The sequence below is a fragment of the Pseudochaenichthys georgianus genome, unplaced genomic scaffold (assembly GCF_902827115.2).
Source record: "Pseudochaenichthys georgianus unplaced genomic scaffold, fPseGeo1.2 scaffold_986_arrow_ctg1, whole genome shotgun sequence".
Taxonomy (NCBI): Eukaryota; Metazoa; Chordata; class Actinopteri; order Perciformes; family Channichthyidae; genus Pseudochaenichthys; species Pseudochaenichthys georgianus.
The window spans coordinates 24,168-43,585 of NW_027263507.1; the positions used below are offsets into that span (position 1 = coordinate 24,168).

At 43.8% G+C, this 19,418-nt stretch overlaps 1 protein-coding gene across 3 annotated transcripts in view; it reads right to left on the reverse strand.

The window, feature by feature from the left end:
• Positions 1-19,418, reverse strand: part of LOC117444895 (actin-associated protein FAM107A-like) — a 39,430-nt gene that overhangs the window by 10,736 nt on the left and 9,276 nt on the right. For all 3 annotated transcript variants that reach the window (XM_071202810.1, XM_071202809.1, XM_034080277.2), the window contains 2 exons: positions 5,657-5,843; positions 445-604 (listed from right to left, as the gene is read on the reverse strand). In XM_071202810.1, the coding sequence (XP_071058911.1) occupies positions 445-604; positions 5,657-5,843 (347 nt within the window). The remainder of the gene's footprint in view (positions 1-444; positions 605-5,656; positions 5,844-19,418) is intronic.

The window sequence follows — 19,418 nt, forward strand, 5'->3', positions numbered from 1 at the left end:
GTGTGTATAACGTTGTGTATTTCTGTGTACTGTGTGTGTATAACGTTGTGTATTTCTGCGTACTGTGTGTATAACGTTGTATTTCCGTGTACTGTGTGTGTATAATGTTGTGTATTTCTGTGTACTGTGTGTGTATAACGTTGTGTATTTCCGTGTACTGTGTGTATAACATTGTGTATTTCCGTGTACTGTGTGTGTATAACGTTGTGTATTTCTGTGTACTGTGTGTATAACGTTGTGTATTTCCGTGTACTGTGTGTATAACGTTGTATTTCCGTGTACTGTGTGTGTATAATGTTGTGTATTTCTGTGTACTGTGTGTGTATAACGTTGTGTATTTCCGTGTACTGTGTGTATAACGTTGTGTATTTCCGTGTACTGTGTGTGTATAACGTTGTGTATTTCCGTGTACTGTGTGTGTATAACGTTGTGTATTTCTGTTACCTCGTCCAGTTTCTGCTGTCTCTTCAGCAGCTCGGCCTCCAGAGGGGAAACCTTCCTGTGAGTTTCCTCTTCCTGCTTCCTGGTTCTGATCAGCTGATCTCTCTTCCTGGACTCCAGGACTCTCTGCAGCTCCGGCTTCATCTCCACCGCCCCCCCGCCTCTGAACACACATTATATTCAGAGTTATGATCCTGCACCCAGTGGTGCAAATAAAATACATGTATTCAAGCACCATTTTGAGTCCCTCTGGGATTATAAGGCTGACCAACGGTCTCGGAGTGAGTCGTCTCATAACTGAAATCACTGGGTTAGCTACGTTAGCTAGCTAGCTCACAGCAGGTCTGCAGCGACATCACGGGTCATGTGACCACTTTGTTCCAATAACACCATGACACATTTTAGTTTCCAACAACAGAGACAGATGGTCCTGAACTCTTTAGTGTCCCCTGGTCTCCAGCTGTGTGCGTCACTCTTTAGTGTCCCCTGGTCTCCAGCTGTGTGCGTCACTCTTTAGTGTCCCCTGGTCTCCCAGCTGTGTGCGTCACTCTTTAGTGTCCCCTGGTCTCCAGCTGTGTGCCTCACTCTTTAGTGTCCCCTGGTCTCCCAGCTGTGTGCGTCACTCTTTAGTGTCCCCTGGTCTCCCAGCTGTGTGCGTCACTCTTTAGTGTCCCCTGGTCTCCAGCTGTGTGCATCACTCTTTAGTGTCCCCTGGTCTCCAGCTGTGTGCGTCACTCTTTAGTGTCCCCTGGTCTCCCAGCTGTGTGCGTCACTCTTTAGTGTCCCCTGGTCTCCCAGCTGTGTGCGTCACTCTTTAGTGTCCCCTGGTCTCCAGCTGTGTGCGTCACTCTTTAGTGTCCCCTGGTCTCCCAGCTGTGTGCGTCACTCTTTAGTGTCCCCTGGTCTCCCAGCTGTGTGCGTCACTCTTTAGTGTCCCCTGGTCTCCAGCTGTGTGCGTCACTCTTTAGTGTCCCCTGGTCTCCCAGCTGTGTGCGTCACTCTTTAGTGTCCCCTGGTCTCCAGCTGTGTGCGTCACTCTTTAGTGTCCCCTGGTCTCCAGCTGTGTGCGTCACTCTTTAGTGTCCCCTGGTCTCCAGCTGTGTGCGTCACTCTTTAGTGTCCCCTGGTCTCCAGCTGTGTGCGTCACTCTTTAGTGTCCCCTGGTCTCCAGCTGTGTGCGTCACTCTTTAGTGTCCCCTGGTCTCCAGCTGTGTGCGTCACTCTTTAGTGTCCCCTGGTCTCCCAGCTGTGTGCGTCACTCTTTAGTGTCCCCTGGTCTCCCAGCTGTGTGCGTCACTCTTTAGTGTCCCCTGGTCTCCCAGCTGTGTGCGTCACTCTTTAGTGTCCCCTGGTCTCCCAGCTGTGTGCGTCACTCTTTAGTGTCCCCTGGTCTCCAGCTGTGTGCCTCACTCTTTAGTGTCCCCTGGTCTCCAGCTGAGTTTGAAAGAACTTTCGGTGCATAACGAGTTCACTTTTCTTTATTTTTGTCTTTACAGAAAATTAAACACTTTTTTTAACATTTTAAATATGGCTTTCTACGTCAATGTCTGGACATGTTTTTACATTAGAGTTCAGTTGTGATTATATAATAAATAGATATATAAAACAACAGTGGTGAATAAATGTTCATGTTTCAGGCATCTTAGATTAATAATTTAACATTAATCATATTTTAAATGTGAAATAAATAATGACTTGTTTATTTCCATGTCTCTCGTTTCCGTGTTCCTCCAGCAGAGGGCGGGCTGTTATAACACAAATACAACTGTGACTGTGGACTTTCAGTTCGATGTTTATTTATGTTTTATTTTGTTTATGTCCTTGTATTACTCTTCCTTTGTTCCAAGTCAAGAGACGCCACACGTAAACAATGTTGTTGTTGAATGTAAAAACAAAACTCAAGTTTAAAACCCTCTGTTGTGCAGTACGTGTCCGCGCGTCGGGTCACGGGGTCACGGGGTCACGGGGTCACGGGGTCTTCGCCCGGAGCTGGAGTTTTAAATACGGAAATGTGAAATGTTGTTTTTATTCATCTTAATATTTACGTCTTTGGACCCGGGAAAATACTTCACAAAACAACATGTATTATTGAGGCTTGTTATGTAGATATTAGTCGCCCTGTGTTCTGGTCCAGTTCCTCTGTGTTCTGGTCCAGTTCCTCTGTGTTCTGGTCCAGTTCCCCTGTGTTCTGGTCCAGTTCCTCTGTGTTCTGGTCCAGTTCCTCTGTGTTCTGGTCCAGTTCCCCTGTGTTCTGGTCCAGTTCCTCTGTGTTCTGGTCCAGTTCCCCTGTGTTCTGGTCCAGTTCCTCTGTGTTCTGGTCCAGTTCCCCTGTGTTCTGGTCCAGTTCCTCTGTGTTCTGGTCCAGTTCCCCTGTGTTCTGGTCCAGTTCCTCTGTGTTCTGGTCCAGTTCCCCTGTGTTCTGGTCCAGTTCCTCTGTGTTCTGGTCCAGTTCCCCTGTGTTCTGGTCCAGTTCCCCTGTGTTCTGGTCCAGTTCCTCTGTGTTCTGGTCCAGTTCCCCTGTGTTCTGGTCCAGTTCCCCTGTGTTCTGGTCCAGTTCCTCTGTGTTCTGGTCCAGTTCCCCTGTGTTCTGGTCCAGTTCCTCTGTGTTCTGGTCCAGTTCCCCTGTGTTCTGGTCCAGTTCCCCTGTGTTGTGGTCCAGTTCCTCTGTGTTCTGGATGTAAATGAGTGTTTTGTTTTCTGCTGAAAGACCATCGAGGATAAAGCCTTTAAAGAGAGGAAACATTCCCAGCATGCTCTGCTGCAGGCCTGCGCGCTGCGAGGCTGTTGCCTAGCAGCAGAAACCTTTCATTTAATACTGCTCTCTGATTGGTCTGAAACAAGTGGTTAAATCCTGCTTTCTGATTGGTCAGCATGTAATTAATATATATTTTTAAAAGAGGTTATTAAAATAATCCGTTTCATAAATTGACTTTAATATCATTTCTTCTGTTCGGGTTGTACTTTATGAACCTTATGACATTATCGTTGTCTTCACACACACACACACACACACACAGAGAGAGACACACACTGACACTCAGGCACACACAAATACCAACACATCCTCACTCCCAGGTCGGCCTATGTTGACGTTATGTCAAGTCCCCCGTGTCGGCTTTTTCCAACGCAACAAGCGTACATTTTCAGCTCTCCGGGATGTCCATAGGCTTCTATAGAGCTCCCTAAACGTATGATGTAGACGACTTGAGATCGCGAGCGAAAGCTACCCGCAGATCCATTCTCACAGCGTTTATCAACCTTTTTCTGACTCAACATCAAGCCACACTTATTGTTTTTACCTCTTCATGTTAATTGAGTAATGTAGGACTGTTGTTGCCGTCAGTCATGGGGAGAGGAGGGGCTCAGAAAACTGACATCTGTATTGTTTCATCGTTTTTTCCTTCTAATCTTGTATTCTTTTCTAAACCACTCAGTTATTTACTCAACAATAACACACCATTATCCTTGTGTTTATTTATTTGTTTGATTAATAAACACAAGTTGGAGTCCGTCAGGACCGAGGGTCGGAGCAGCTCATAGTAGTTGCTTTAGAGAATTTTACACCCGGAAGTAAGTATTCTCTCCGCTTCGCTTGACAAACCCCGTGATAGTCCTCAAGCTCTGATTGGATGTTTGAGTGTGCTCCGAGGGTTACGCCGAGCATCGAACAGCACTTGAAATGGGATGGAACCACGGCAGACTGTCCAAAACTGGATTTGAACGCGTCCACCGCGTAATATCAGTTAAAAGAAATGCTTAAACATAGTTAACATTGCAGGAAAGCAATATATTAGTACTTTGTCAGGCTTAATATTTATACCCCCAAAGCTTTTTCTTATTCAAAATAAGACCTTAACCTAAAGTATTCTTTAATGTTTAAATAAAGCCTTATTAGTTTGTCTGTCTGTGTCTCCTATTAATATCTAATAATAAAAATAATACATTTCAATAACGTGCTTGAACCACCAGGTGTCCCTTTCTATCAGCTGTGCACCGTTATGGTGTAAAATACCAATATACCGATTGGATCAAATATAAAAGTCAGCTGAATTAGTGTTGATACGGCAAGGAGACTTATATTGTGAAGAGAAATTGAAGATGTTGTTTAATTGCTGATATATTTATGATCCACGTCACGTATTCAGTTTCGGCGGCAGTTCTTCCTGTTTGTCTCGAAGTCTTCTCGTCAGGGCTCTCTAAATAAAGAACTACGGCAGATCTGTAATATGTAATGCAGCCGAACCGTGTATTACAATGCCGTTATGTGATGACTTTCAAAGAGAAAAGCAAGCACACTCGGAATAAAGTATTATTCTATTTTAAAAAAACGTTTTCGTATTTCACATCAACACATCACATTTCAGTCCGTTAACTAAATGTCCGTGCGGAACAATACCCCAACCCATAGATCCGTGGGTGAATAATGTCAATTACCACATTACATACATTTAAATTTGAATTTACATTAAAGTATTTCGTGAGGCCTTCTAAAATGTTTTTAAATATAATTAGGGTTGTAGTTGAAGAGTTTTTAAATTATTGCGTTGCCTGGCATCGCACAACGGCACGTCCATTAATACAGATACAGATTTCAGTATTCTGAGCCCCTCCTCTCCCCATGACTGACGGCAACAACAGTCCTACATTACTCAATTAACATGAAGAAGTAAAAACAATAAGTGTGGCTTGATGTTGAGTCAGAAAAAGGTTGATAAACGCTGTGAGAATGGATCTGCGGGTAGCTTTCGCTCGCGATCTCAAGTCGTCTACATCATACGTTTAGGGAGCTCTATAGAAGCCTATGGACATCCCGGAGAGTTGAAAATGTACGCTAAGGGCCCCGACCCCCTTGCGTTGGAAAAAGCCGACACAGGGGACCTTGACATAGCGTCAACATAGGCCGACCTGGGAGTGAGGATGTGTTGCAAATACACACACACACACTCACACACACACTCACACACACACACACCCACCCATACACCCTCTCTGATTGGTTAACATGTGCTTAATATATTTTCAAAAGAGGTGATTCAAATGATCAGGTTGTTCTTTATGAACCTTAGGACATTAAATATTAACTTGTTACTACACACACGCACACACACAATCACACACACACAATCACACACACACACACACACACACACAATCACAATCACACACACACACACAATCACCATCACACACACACAATCACACGTCCACACATTACCGTTTACAGCTGCTCATGAGCTCCCGGTGGAGTTCCTGATGGCTCCGTGAAGCTTTGACAGGATTCAGCAGTTTCTTGGGTTTAATGAGGTCCTCATCCTCGTCCCCCTGCTGGTAGTCGGGCGCTGGTACCTCTCTCCTCTGGACGGCATCGAACCGGTGCTGCTGCAGGTCTGCGTACGCCGAGGCTGAGGAGAGCAGGTGCAGATTAAAAGACTTCAAAGACTGACATTAACTTGGGTTTGTATGTAAAGAGGATTAGAGCGGAGAGAGGACTCTTTAAAGTAGAGACACTACATACTGATATACACCTGAACATCAGCAGGAAAGGACTCTTTAAAGTAGAGACACGACATACTGATATACACCTGAACATCAGCAGGAGAGGACTCTTTAAAGTAGAGACACTACATACTGATATACACCTGAACCTCAGCAGGAGAGGACTCTTTAAAGTAGAGACACGACATACTGATATACACCTGAACATCAGCAGGAGAGGACTCTTTAAAGTAGAGACACTACATACTGATATACACCTGAACATCAGCAGGAGAGGACTCTTTAAAGTAGAGACACTACATACTGATATACACCTGAACACCAGCAGGAGAGGACTCTTTAAAGTAGAGACACTATATACTGATATACACCTGAACATCAGCAGGAGAGGACTCTTTAAAGTAGAGACACTACACACTGATATACACCTGAACATCAGCAGGAGAGAACTCTTTAAAGTAGAGACACTACATACTGATATACACCTGAACATCAGCAGGAGAGGACTCTTTAAAGTAGAGACACTACATACTGATATACACCTGAACATCAGCAGGAGAGGACTCTTTAAAGTAGAGACACGACATACTGATATACACCTGAACATCAGCAGGAGAGGACTCTTTAAAGTAGAGACACTACATACTGATATACACCTGAACATCAGCAGGAGAGGACTCTTTAAAGTAGAGACACTACATACTGATATACACCTGAACATCAGCAGGAGAGGACTCTTTAAAGTAGAGACACTACATACTGATATACACCTGAACCTCAGCAGGAGAGGACTCTTTAAAGTAGAGACACTACATACTGATATACACCTGAACATCAGCAGGAGAGGACTCTTTAAAGTAGAGACACTACATACTGATATACACCTGAACCTCAGCAGGAGAGGACTCTTTAAAGTAGAGACACGACATACTGATATACACCTGAACATCAGCAGGAGAGGACTCTTTAAAGTAGAGACACTACATACTGATATACACCTGAACATCAGCAGGAGAGGACTCTTTAAAGTAGAGACACTACATACTGATATACACCTGAACATCAGCAGGAGAGGACTCTTTAAAGTAGAGACACTACATACTGATATACACCTGAACATCAGCAGGAGAGGACTCTTTAAAGTAGAGACACTACATACTGATATACACCTGAACATCAGCAGGAGAGGAACTCTTTAAAGTAGAGACACTACATACTGATATACACCTGAACATCAGCAGGAGAGGACTCTTTAAAGTAGAGACACTACATACTGATATACACCTGAACATCAGCAGGAGAGGACTCTTTAAAGTAGAGACACTACATACTGATATACACCTGAACATCAGCAGGAGAGGACTCTTTAAAGTAGAGACACTACATACTGATATACACCTGAACATCAGCAGGAGAGGACTCTTTAAAGTAGAGACACTACATACTGATATACACCTGAACCTCAGCAGGAGAGGACTCTTTAAAGTAGAGACACTACATACTGATATACACCTGAACATCAGCAGGAGAGGACTCTTTAAAGTAGAGACACTACATACTGATATACACCTGAACATCAGCAGGAGAGGACTCTTTAAAGTAGAGACACTACATACTGATATACACCTGAACATCAGCAGGAGAGGACTCTTTAAAGTAGAGACACTACATACTGATATACACCTGAACATCAGCAGGAGAGGACTCTTTAAAGTAGAGACACTACATACTGATATACACCTGAACCTCAGCAGGAGAGGACTCTTTAAAGTAGAGACACTACATACTGATATACACCTGAACATCAGCAGGAGAGGACTCTTTAAAGTAGAGACACTACATACTGATATACACCTGAACATCAGCAGGAGAGGACTCTTTAAAGTAGAGACACTACATACTGATATACACCTGAACATCAGCAGGAGAGGACTCTTTAAAGTAGAGACACTACATACTGATATACACCTGAACATCAGCAGGAGAGGACTCTTTAAAGTAGAGACACTACATACTGATATACACCTGAACATCAGCAGGAGAGGACTCTTTAAAGTAGAGACACTACATACTGATATACACCTGAACATCAGCAGGAGAGGACTCTTTAAAGTAGAGACACTACATACTGATATACACCTGAACATCAGCAGGAGAGGACTCTTTAAAGTAGAGACACTACATACTGATATACACCTGAACATCAGCAGGAGAGGACTCTTTAAAGTAGAGACACTACATACTGATATACACCTGAACATCAGCAGGAGAGGACTCTTTAAAGTAGAGACACTACATACTGATATACACCTGAACATCAGCAGGAGAGGACTCTTTAAAGTAGAGACACTACATACTGATATACACCTGAACATCAGCAGGAGAGGACTCTTTAAAGTAGAGACACTACATACTGATATACACCTGAACATCAGCAGGAGAGGACTCTTTAAAGTAGAGACACTACATACTGATATACACCTGAACATCAGCAGGAGAGGACTCTTTAAAGTAGAGACACTACATACTGATATACACCTGAACATCAGCAGGAGAGGACTCTTTAAAGTAGAGACACTACATACTGATATACACCTGAACATCAGCAGGAGAGGACTCTTTAAAGTAGAGACACTACATACTGATATACACCTGAACATCAGCAGGAGAGGACTCTTTAAAGTAGAGACACTACATACTGATATACACCTGAACATCAGCAGGAGAGGACTCTTTAAAGTAGAGACACTACATACTGATATACACCTGAACATCAGCAGGAGAGGACTCTTTAAAGTAGAGACACTACATACTGATATACACCTGAACATCAGCAGGAGAGGACTCTTTAAAGTAGAGACACTACCTACTGATATACACCTGAACATCAGCAGGAGAGGACTCTTTAAAGTAGAGACACTACATACTGATATACACCTGAACATCAGCAGGAGAGGACTCTTTAAAGTAGAGACACTACATACTGATATACACCTGAACATCAGCAGGAGAGGACTCTTTAAAGTAGAGACACTACATACTGATATACACCTGAACATCAGCAGGAGAGGACTCTTTAAAGTAGAGACACTACATACTGATATACACCTGAACATCAGCAGGAGAGGACTCTTTAAAGTAGAGACACTACATACTGATATACACCTGAACATCAGCAGGAGAGGACTCTTTAAAGTAGAGACACTACATACTGATATACACCTGAACATCAGCAGGAGAGGACTCTTTAAAGTAGAGACACTACATACTGATATACACCTGAACATCAGCAGGAGAGGACTCTTTAAAGTAGAGACACTACATACTGATATACACCTGAACATCAGCAGGAGAGGACTCTTTAAAGTAGAGACACTACATACTGATATACACCTGAACATCAGCAGGAGAGGACTCTTTAAAGTAGAGACACTACATACTGATATACACCTGAACATCAGCAGGAGAGGACTCTTTAAAGTAGAGACACTACATACTGATATACACCTGAACATCAGCAGGAGAGGACTCTTTAAAGTAGAGACACTACATACTGATATACACCTGAACATCAGCAGGAGAGGACTCTTTAAAGTAGAGACACTACATACTGATATACACCTGAACATCAGCAGGAGAGGACTCTTTAAAGTAGAGACACTACATACTGATATACACCTGAACATCAGCAGGAGAGGACTCTTTAAAGTAGAGACACTACATACTGATATACACCTGAACATCAGCAGGAGAGGACTCTTTAAAGTAGAGACACTACATACTGATATACACCTGAACATCAGCAGGAGAGGACTCTTTAAAGTAGAGACACTACATACTGATATACACCTGAACATCAGCAGGAGAGGACTCTTTAAAGTAGAGACACTACATACTGATATACACCTGAACATCAGCAGGAGAGGACTCTTTAAAGTAGAGACACTACATACTGATATACACCTGAACATCAGCAGGAGAGGACTCTTTAAAGTAGAGACACTACATACTGATATACACCTGAACATCAGCAGGAGAGGACTCTTTAAAGTAGAGACACTACATACTGATATACACCTGAACATCAGCAGGAGAGGACTCTTTAAAGTAGAGACACTACATACTGATATACACCTGAACATCAGCAGGAGAGGACTCTTTAAAGTAGAGACACTACATACTGATATACACCTGAACATCAGCAGGAGAGGACTCTTTAAAGTAGAGACACTACATACTGATATACACCTGAACATCAGCAGGAGAGGACTCTTTAAAGTAGAGACACTACATACTGATATACACCTGAACATCAGCAGGAGAGGACTCTTTAAAGTAGAGACACTACATACTGATATACACCTGAACATCAGCAGGAGAGGACTCTTTAAAGTAGAGACACTACATACTGATATACACCTGAACATCAGCAGGAGAGGACTCTTTAAAGTAGAGACACTACATACTGATATACACCTGAACATCAGCAGGAGAGGACTCTTTAAAGTAGAGACACTACATACTGATATACACCTGAACATCAGCAGGAGAGGACTCTTTAAAGTAGAGACACTACATACTGATATACACCTGATATCAGCAGGAGAGGACTCTTTAAAGTAGAGACACTACATACTGATATACACCTGAACATCAGCAGGAGAGGACTCTTTAAAGTAGAGACACTACATACTGATATACACCTGGACATCAGCAGAAGAGGACTCTTTAAAGTAGAGACACTACATACTGATATACACCTGAACATCAGCAGGAGAGGACTCTTTAAAGTAGAGACACTACCTACTGATATACACCTGAACATCAGCAGGAGAGGACTCTTTAAAGTAGAGACACTACATACTGATATACACCTGAACATCAGCAGGAGAGGACTCTTTAAAGTAGAGACACTACATACTGATATACACCTGAACATCAGCAGGAGAGGACTCTTTAAAGTAGAGACACTACATACTGATATACACCTGAACATCAGCAGGAGAGGACTCTTTAAAGCAGAGACACTACATACTGATATACACCTGAACATCAGCAGGAGAGGACTCTTTAAAGTAGAGACACTACATACTGATATACACCTGAACATCAGCAGGAGAGGACTCTTTAAAGTAGAGACACCACATACTGATATACACCTGAACATCAGCAGGAGAGGACTCTTTAAAGTAGAGACACCACATACTGATATACACCTGAACATCAGCAGGAGAGGACTCTTTAAAGTAGAGACACTACATACTGATATACACCTGAACATCAGCAGGAGAGGACTCTTTAAAGTAGAGACACTACCTACTGATATACACCTGAACATCAGGAGGAGAGGACTCTTTAAAGTAGAGACACTACATACTGATATACACCTGAACATCAGCAGGAGAGGACTCTTTAAAGTAGAGACACTACATACTGATATACACCTGAACATCAGCAGGAGAGGACTCTTTAAAGTAGAGACACTACATACTGATATACACCTGGACATCAGCAGGAGAGGACTCTTTAAAGTAGAGACACTACATACTGATATACACCTGAACATCAGCAGGAGAGGACTCTTTAAAGTAGAGACACTACATACTGATATACACCTGGACATCAGCAGAAGAGGACTCTTTAAAGTAGAGACACTACATACTGATATACACCTGAACATCAGCAGGAGAGGACTCTTTAAAGTAGAGACACTACCTACTGATATACACCTGGACATCAGCAGGAGAGGACTCTTTAAAGTAGAGACACTACATACTGATATACACCTGAACATCAGCAGGAGAGGACTCTTTAAAGTAGAGACACTACATACTGATATACACCTGAACATCAGCAGGAGAGGACTCTTTAAAGTAGAGACACTACATACTGATATACACCTGAACATCAGCAGGAGAGGACTCTTTAAAGTAGAGACACTACATACTGATATACACCTGAACATCAGCAGGAGAGGACTCTTTAAAGTAGAGACACTACATACTGATATACACCTGAACATCAGCAGGAGAGGACTCTTTAAAGTAGAGACACTACGTACTGATATACACCTGAACATCAGAGGAGAGGACTCTTTAAAGTAGAGACACTACATACTGATATACACCTGAACATCAGCAGGAGAGGACTCTTTAAAGTAGAGACACTACATACTGATATACACCTGAACATCAGCAGGAGAGGACTCTTTAAAGTAGAGACACTACATACTGATATACACCTGAACATCAGCAGGAGAGGACTCTTTAAAGCAGAGACACTACATACTGATATACACCTGAACATCAGCAGGAGAGGACTCTTTAAAGTAGAGACACTACATACTGATATACACCTGAACATCAGCAGGAGAGGACTCTTTAAAGTAGAGACACCACATACTGATATACACCTGAACATCAGCAGGAGAGGACTCTTTAAAGTAGAGACACACATACTGATATACACCTGGACATCAGCAGGAGAGGACTCTTTAAAGTAGAGACACCACATACTGATATACACCTGAACATCAGCAGGAGAGGACTCTTTAAAGTAGAGACACTACATCCTGATATACACCTGAACATCAGCAGGAGAGGACTCTTTAAAGTAGAGACACCACATACTGATATACACCTGAACATCAGCAGGAGAGGACTCTTTAAAGTAGAGACACCACATACTGATATACACCTGGACATCAGCAGGAGAGGACTCTTTAAAGTAGAGACACCACATACTGATATACACCTGAACATCAGCAGGAGAGGACTCTTTAAAGTAGAGACACCACATACTGATATACACCTGAACATCAGCAGGAGAGGACTCTTTAAAGTAGAGACACTACATACTGATATACACCTGAACATCAGCAGGAGAGGACTCTTTAAAGTAGAGACACCACATACTGATATACACCTGGACATCAGCAGGAGAGGACTCTTTAAAGTAGAGACACCACATACTGATATACACCTGGACATCAGCAGGAGAGGACTCTTTAAAGTAGAGACACCACATACTGATATACACCTGAACATCAGCAGGAGAGGACTCTTTAAAGTAGAGACACTACATACTGATATACAACTGAACATCAGCAGGAGGATTATTTTTTAAATGAAACTAAAAGAAAATAAGGATTTAAATCCAGATTCCTCAGTAAAGGTATCGACAACAAGCGGACACTTTTCACTTCGTGCATATTGTTGTGAAACACTGGAATGGAAACCAGTCTCAGATCTGTCCTGATGAGCAGCATGTTTCATTCTGATCAGCTGGTCGCTGTTCCTGTGAGGTCGGATCCGAGCCTCAGAGATCTCATTTCATAGTTCCCTCCTCACAACGACCTCTTTCAGGAGCAACCGGACGCCAGCGCAACGCTCACATTTCACAATATATCAAAACATGGATCTCACTTTCTTCCCCATGTTTCAGCTGCTGAGATTTGTTCAGATCCAAGAGACGGAGAGATGCTGTTGTTTTGTTTCTTTTTACATTTCATACTTGCGGTTTTGTAATAATATATTGTTGTAAATTGTTTCTTTATTGATCTTAGATAATAAACATTCATGAATTATATATTCAGTAGACCTATCACACACACACACACACACACACACACACACACACACACACACACACACCATGTATACATCACTTCAGGGGACATTACATTGACTTACATGCATTTCCTGGAGACTTATCCTAACCCTAACCACCACATGCCTAACCTTAACCAAGTCTTCACCCTAAAGTTAATGACTCCCTTCAATGTGTCCCCATGAGGGAGGCGAGTCCCCACACGTGACTATGTAAACAGATTTAGGTCCCCACAAGTATAGTAATGCTAGACCACACACACACACACACACACACACTCACACACTTCGCTCACACACACTGATTGGTTAACATGTGCTTAATATATTTTCAAAAAAGGTGATTAAAATGATCAGGTTGTTCTTTATGAACCTTAGGACATTATATATTAACTTTTTACCACACACACACACACACACACACACACACACACACACACACACACACCTTACTTATTGTTTACTACCATCTTCTACTTTAGTTTAATTGTATACATTGTTCTTATCATATCACTACTGAATTGTATAATCCTTGACGTGTTTTGTTCACTTGAGAGTCCTGCCAATAAAGCATATTGAATTGAGAGGCTCAGTCACTGCACATCAACGTATTTACAACCAGAGCTTTTATCATGCATCTCCCACTTCCTGTCGCCCAGCGGAGACGGGGTGGCTCCACGGGGACGTTGTATAAGACATGGAAACCTTTTTTAACGAACATGAAGAGGTTGAAACGGTGTGTTTGAACTGAATCAGAATACAGATCTGCTCGTGAACTCATTTACATTAAGCCTATGATTTTTGACTTTTTATTTTAATTGTCCAGATTATTTTATATTATTTTGTTTATATTTGATATAATATTTTTCATTTTATTTTTAATTGTTAATTCTCGAAGTATTTAAAAAAAAATGTTGGGATCAATAAAGTATTTATCTATCTATGATGAATTGGCTGATGTATGTTTGAACATATCTTATAAAGTCTTTTGTCAATAATTAGAATATCTTAACCTTTATTACTTATATATTTCTATCATTATTATTAATATTAATAGTACTTAAAACTCACTTTTTCTCTTTGGCTTTTGTTTAATTATCTATTTATTCATTTATTTAGTTATTTGTTCTTTATTTTAATATTTATAACATAACATAGGATTTCATAAAGTATTTTTAAAATAGTTTATACATTATTCGAATATAGGAATAGTAGATAGGATTACTTAAAATATAGTACCTTATATTTCATATTTTTTCCCTTTAGACCCTTGTGGTTTATTCTTAAAAACCCTTAACCTTACCCACCCCCCGCATTTTCCCTCTGCTGGTCTATGGCCTTGTAGAGGGTAGCGGTCCCCTCTGCTGGTCTATGGCCTTGTAGAGGGTAACGGTCCCCTCTGCTGGTCTATGGCCTTGTAGAGGGTAGCGGTCCCCTCTGCTGGTCTATGGCCTTGTAGAGGGTAGCGGTCCCCTCTGCTGGTCTATGGCCTTGTAGAGGGAAACTGTCCCCTCTGCTGGTCTATGGCCTTGTAGAGGGTAACGGTCCCCTCTGCTGGTCTATGGCCTTGTAGAGGGTAACGGTCCCCTCTGCTGGTCTATGGCCTTGTAGAGGGTAACGGTCCCCTCTGCTGGTCTATGGCCTTGTAGAGGGTAGCGGTCCCCTCTGCTGGTCTATGGCCTTGTAGAGGGTAGCGGTCCCCTCTGCTGGTCTATGGCCTTGTAGAGGGTAGCGGTCCCCTCTGCTGGTCTATGGCCTTGTAGAGGGTAACGGTCCCCTCTGCTGGTCTATGGCCTTGTAGAGGGTAGCGGTCCCCTCTGCTGGTCTATGGCCTTGTAGAGGGTAGCGGTCCCCTCTGCTGGTCTATGGCCTTGTAGAGGGAAACTGTCCCCTCTGCTGGTCTATGGCCTTGTAGAGGGTAACGGTCCCCTCTGCTGGTCTATGGCCTTGTAGAGGGTAACGGTCCCCTCTGCTGGTCTATGGCCTTGTAGAGGGTAGCGGTCCCCTCTGCTGGTCTATGGCCTTGTAGAGGGTAGCGGTCCCCTCTGCTGGTCTATGGCCTTGTAGAGGGTAACGGTCCCCTCTGCTGGTCTATGGCCTTGTAGAGGGTAACGGTCCCCTCTGCTGGTCTATGGCCTTGTAGAGGGTAACGGTCCCCTCTGCTGGTCTATCTCCTTGTAGAGGGTAACGGTCCCCTCTGCTGGTCTATGGCCTTGTAGAGGATAACGGTCCCCTCTGCTGGTCTATGGCCTTGTAGAGAGTAGCGGTCCCCTCTGCTGGTCTATGGCCTTGTAGAGGGTAACGGTCCCCTCTGCTGGTCTATGGCCTTGTAGAGAGTAGCGGTCCCCTCTGCTGGTCTATGGCCTTGTAGAGGGTAACGGTCCCCTCTGCTGGTCTATGGCCTTGTAGAGGGTAACGGTCCCCTCTGCTGGTCTATGGCCTTGTAGAGGGTAACGGTCCCCTCTGCTGGTCTATGGCCTTGTAGAGGGTAACGGTCCCCTCTGCTGGTCTATGGCCTTGTAGAGGGTAACGGTCCCCTCTGCTGGTCTATGGCCTTGTAGAGGGTAGCGGTCCCCTCTGCTGGTCTATGGCCTTGTAGAGGGTAACGGTCCCCTCTGCTGGTCTATGGCCTTGTAGAGGGTAACGGTCCCCTCTGCTGGTCTATGGCCTTGTAGAGGGTAACGGTCCCCTCTGCTGGTCTATGGCCTTGTAGAGAGTAGCGGTCCCCTCTGCTGGTCTATGGCCTTGTAGAGGGTAGCGGTCCCCTCTGCTGTAGAGGGTAACGGTCCCCTCTGCTGGTCTATGGCCTTGTAGAGGGTAACGGTCCCCTCTGCTGGTCTATGGCCTTGTAGAGGGTAGCGGTCCCCTCTGCTGGTCTATGGCCTTGTAGAGGGTAGCGGTCCCCTCTGCTGGTCTATGGCCTTGTAGAGGGAAACTGTCCCCTCTGCTGGTCTATGGCCTTGTAGAGGGTAACGGTCCCCTCTGCTGGTCTATGGCCTTGTAGAGGGTAGCAGTCCCCTCTGCTGGTCTATGGCCTTGTAGAGGGTAACGGTCCCCTCTGCTGGTCTATGGCCTTGTAGAGGGTAACGGTCCCCTCTGCTGGTCTATGGCCTTGTAGAGAGTAACGGTCCCCTCTGCTGGTCTATGGCCGTGCAGAGGGTAACGGTCCCCTCTGCTGGTCTATGGCCTTGTAGAGAGTAGCGGTCCCCTCTGCTGGTCTATGGCCTTGTAGAGAGTAACGGTCCCCTCTGCTGGTCTATGGCCGTGCAGAGGGTAACGGTCCCCTCTGCTGGTCTATGGCCTTGTAGAGGGTAACGGTCCCCTCTGCTGGTCTATGGCCTTGTAGTAACGGTCCCCTTTGCTGGTCTATGGCCTTGTAGAGGGTAACGGTCCCCTCTGCTGGTCTATGGCCAATCTGAGTGGGGCGACAGGACGCTCATCGGCGGCCAGACATCTATCCGAGATCGGCCCGGTGTGTCAACAACAACGTAATGTGTTTACTTCCTGTCTGTCTTCTTCTGTTGATTTTCCTGACGTCCAAAGGCTCAGTCTTTTAACCTCTCTTTTGTCTCCTTTAATCCTCCTTAGTAACAGTCATTATTTTCCCTAGCAACGGTCAGTTAGCGAGTATTAACAACCTCTGAAATGTCCAAATTGACCAATCAGAATCAACTATTCAACTAACCCATGTACTATACAAATATAGTGAATAATAAAACTGTGTTGGGCTTCACATCTGACTGAGGGAATCTCTCTGATTGGCTGACACTTACAGCAATGCTCTCTGGGACTTGTAGTTGTCTTAGAGTTGAGAGTTGAATACAGGAGGTTCTAGGTTGGTATTGATCTGAGACAGCACGGAGCCTCTGGAGTTCATCGACGTCTCGTTAACTGGTTTCCCTGCAGAGCGTCTGGCTGCATGGATCATGTTGCTCAGGAATATCAGAACATAATGTCTCCTCTTTAACGGCCAATCACATACACATGTAGTGGGAAATTCATTGATATCTATTTTCTACATTACACTTTTATTAAATCCTATTACAGCCTTACTCTATCCATATTACAGCCATGTAACACTACTATCACACCCATATTACGCTGTTATAAGACACATATTAAACTGTTATTAAACCCTATTACACCCATACTATACCCATATGACACTGTTATTAAACCCATATTAAACTGTTAAGACCCATTACACACTAATACACACCTATCAAACTTGCATTCCACCCATGTTACTCTGTTATTACACCCGCTTGGACACAGCCTGTCAATTGACTGTATCCCCCAGAAACCATTTAGTTCATTCATGTATCAGAATCTGCTGCTGCAAAGCATTGTGGGTACTCTGTGGGGACTTGTCTAATCTGATTAAGATACATGCATTTATATTATATAAACTGTAAAGGTCTGCACTTTGTAATGCATTGTAATCCACATGCAAGTCCACGTTTAGTCGACCAGGCCCAACAACAATAAGACAGTAACAATGGTGGCTAAATACCATCTAAATGACACGAGGAACCAGAGCCATTGGGATTGCTGTTTTTAACATTCGACAGACTTAATGATTTGTAGATCGACCACACAGAGATAACTGTTCAAACTCAGCAGCAGGTTAAAGTCTGGGTCCTCTCAAACAAACTGCAGGTCAGCCGCGTGTCGCAAGAGACAGACTGAACCGTGCTGATACCATCCGCTCACAACAACTACCTGCTTCTATCATCAGGACTAAGACACCTGAGGATATCACACTTAACCAGGACTAACGACCACAGAGTACTGGACTAAACCAGGACTAAAGACCACAGAGTACAGGACTAAACCAGGACTAACGACCACAGAGTACTGGACTAAACCAGGACTAAAGACCACAGAGTACAGGACTAAACCAGGACTAAAGACCACAGAGTACTGGACTAAACCAGGACTAAAGACCACAGAGTACTGGACTAAACCAGGACTAAAGACCACAGAGTACAGGACTAAACCAGGACTAAAGACCACAGAGTACAGGACTAAACCAGGACTAAAGACCACAGAGTACTGGACTAAACCAGGACTAAAGACCACAGAGTACTGGACTAAACCAGGACTAAAGACCACAGAGTACTGGACTAAACCAGGACTAAAGACCACAGAGTACAGGACTAAACCAGGACTAAAGACCACAGAGTACTGGACTAAACCAGGACTAAAGACCACAGAGTACTGGACTAAACCAGGACTAACGACCACAGAGTACTGGACTAAACCAGGACTAACGACCACAGAGTACTGGACTAAACCAGGACTAAAGACCACAGAGTACTGGACTAAACCAGGACTAACGACCACAGAGTACTGGACTAAACCAGGACTAACGACCACAGAGTACTGGACTAAACCAGGACTAAAGACCACAGAGTACTGGACTAAACCAGGACTAAAGACCACAGAGTACTGGACTAAACCAGGACTAAAGACCACAGAGTACTGGACTAAACCAGGACTAAAGACCACAGAGTACAGGACTAAACCAGGACTAAAGACCACAGAGTACAGGACTAAACCAGGACTAAAGACCACAGAGTACTGGACTAAACCAGGACTAAAGACCACAGAGTACTGGACTAAACCAGGACTAAAGACCACAGAGTACTGGACTAAACCAGGACTAAAGACCACAGAGTACTGGACTAAACCAGGACTAAAGACCACAGAGTACTGGACTAAACCAGGACTAAAGACCACAGAGTACTGGACTAAACCAGGACTAAAGACCACAGAGTACTGGACTAAACCAGGACTAAAGACCACAGAGTACAGGACTAAACCAGGACTAAAGACCACAGAGTACTGGACTAAACCAGGACTAACGACCAC